At 38.6% G+C, this 2,500-nt stretch overlaps 1 protein-coding gene across 1 annotated transcript in view; it reads left to right on the forward strand.

Annotated features, from left to right (window-relative positions):
- Positions 1-2,500, forward strand: part of LOC114552149 (nuclear factor 1 A-type-like) — a 19,221-nt gene that overhangs the window by 7,314 nt on the left and 9,407 nt on the right. Inside the window, exon 3 of the mRNA XM_028572785.1 lies at positions 2,056-2,218. Within this exon, the coding sequence (XP_028428586.1) occupies positions 2,056-2,218 (163 nt within the window). The remainder of the gene's footprint in view (positions 1-2,055; positions 2,219-2,500) is intronic.

The following is a 2,500-nucleotide window of genomic DNA, read 5'->3' on the forward strand; positions in this document are numbered from 1 at the left end:
AGCCATAAAGTAAATATGATACACGACAATAAAACTGAATAAAACTTTATTGACTTTTTGTCGTTGACGCTTGAACACCTTTAATGTAAACTGATGCCTTGCGGAGCGATACCGCCACCTATTGTCGCCCGAAAAGTATAATTCAGACCGGCTTGTTTTCTCCCTAACTGATTATTTAAAAAATAATGCATGTATAAATTACATTTTTATAGTCCTGTGTTGTGCGAGAAAGAAAAGAGCTACGAAAACTTTGAGCAAATTCTCGAGAAATCAAATTTTTAAAAAAGCCTTAAAAAAAGCGACAAATTTCGGAAAAGCGCAAAAGACTTCGAAAAAAAATGACACAAACAGGTGACAAAATCATCGGGAAATAAGTGTCCAAAATAACCTTAAAAAAAGTAGAAAATAATTTCCCGAAAAACAAATGAAAAATGCTACAAAAGCATCGAAAAATTTGTCAAAAAAATATTTTAAAAAAGAGACAAAAAAGTCGAACAAAGTGTCCAAAATAACCTTAAAAAAGGCGAGAAAACCATGGAAAATAATTTCCAAAAAAAATCAACGAAAACTTTGAAAATAATTCGCAAAAAAAATATCTAAAAAGCGACAAAAACTACAAAATACTTCTAAATTTTAAATAAAAAAAGGTGACAAACATTGAAACATTTTTAAAAAGAGACTAAAGGCGACAAATGTCGGAAAAAGTGCAAAGAACTTAAAAAATAATAAAAATAAAATGCCCCCCCTCTCATCCCCTCCTAAATTACACTTATAACTCATAGTGCTTTGTATGGCCGTCTTCCATCAGTGTGAATGCACTGTGGATTTATTTATTTTGTGCAGAAGTGCACGGTTTGAGACACAGCAAAGGTGTTTTTAACGCTGCAGTATCCTGGTTTCTATCAAAGAACTCCAGGTTTATTACGTGGATACACACACAGGATACTTTTAGACTCTCGGAACTGTAAGCACTTGCAGATAAATGAGTTTTAGGGAAAGACAGAGGAGTGTGTGGAGGGAAAGAGTAGAGACAGAAGGAGGCAGAGAGGTGAAGCGAGGCACTGTGGTATTATGCTTATACATTAGCAGGATAAAATGCCAGCCACAGCAGATTTCTTTATGACCAGCCGGGAAAAGTGCTGACACACACACTCACACACTTAAACACACACTTAAACACACACTTATACACACACTTATACACACTTTCAGAGGGCAGAAGAGTTGAGCTCTCACAGGTTATGTGTGACCGACCTGTTGATGTTTTTCTGCGCAGAATATCGTGTCTATACTTTACATGAAACAGCCCCGAAATCACCATCACCAAACTCCACCAGACTCCATGTAAATAATCAGGACTTTTAGCGTGTATAGAGCCAGCATATCTCCACCAGACTCCATGTAAATAATCAGGACTTTTAGTGTGTATAGAGCCAGCATATCTCCACCAGACTCCATGTAAATAATCAGGACTTTTAGTGTGTATAGAGCCAGCATATCTCCACCAGACTCCATGTAAATAATCAGGACTTTTAGCGTGTATAGAGCTAGCATATCTCCACCAGACTCCATGTAAATAATCAGGACTTTTAGCGTGTATAGAGCTAGCATATCTCCACCAGATTCCATGTAAATAATCAGGACTTTGTGTGTTTTTACCATAATAAAAGGCTGTTTGCTATTTATGCTGGCTCTATACACGCTAAAAGTCCTGATTATTTACATGGAGTCTGGTGGAGATATGCTGGCTCTATACACCCTAAAAATCCTGATTATTTACATGGAGTCTGGTGGAGATATGCTGGCTCTATACACGCTAAAAGTAGTGCTTATTTACATTGAGTCTGGTGGGTGTGGCTATTTGGCGATTTTGAGGCTGTTTCATGTTAAACACAAAGGATCTTACTCTTTAACTAAAAGGTCTAGGCACACTTAGACACACTTTCAGACGGGCTGTTACAGCTTATCTGTGTGACCGACCTGTTGATGTGTTTTTCTGTGCAGAATATTGTGTATATTTCGGGTAATTCATGCTTTCTAACTCCCTTTTTTCAGCCTAACGGAAACTCCCAGGGAAAGGTCCACAATCCTTTCCTGCCGACGCCCATGCTGCCTCCCCCTCCGCCTCCCCCGATGGCCCGTCCCGTCCCACTGCCCGTCGACGCCAAGCCGCCCTCCACCTCCTCCGAGGGCGGAGGCAACTCACCCACTTCGCCCAGTGAGTGCAAAATCCTAAAATATTCCCAATATTCTTCACTGTTAATTCATCCCAAACATGTAAAACCATGTTGTACTGTGTATTTTAAATGGTAACGTTGGTATTTTACAACCTGGACTCTGTTTTTGTGTAAAAGTGACTGATAGATCAATATTTTTTGGAAAATTCTTCCAGTATTAAGCAAGAAAAGTGAATTTTTTTTGCCGCTGATAGGCTCAGATTGACAACAAGTGTCTGACAACATTATTAAAAGCATCCCTACAGAAATTTCATTTAAAGAGT

The sequence above is a fragment of the Perca flavescens genome, unplaced genomic scaffold (assembly GCF_004354835.1).
Source record: "Perca flavescens isolate YP-PL-M2 unplaced genomic scaffold, PFLA_1.0 EPR50_1.1_unplaced_scaf_8, whole genome shotgun sequence".
NCBI classification, from domain to species: Eukaryota; Metazoa; Chordata; class Actinopteri; order Perciformes; family Percidae; genus Perca; species Perca flavescens.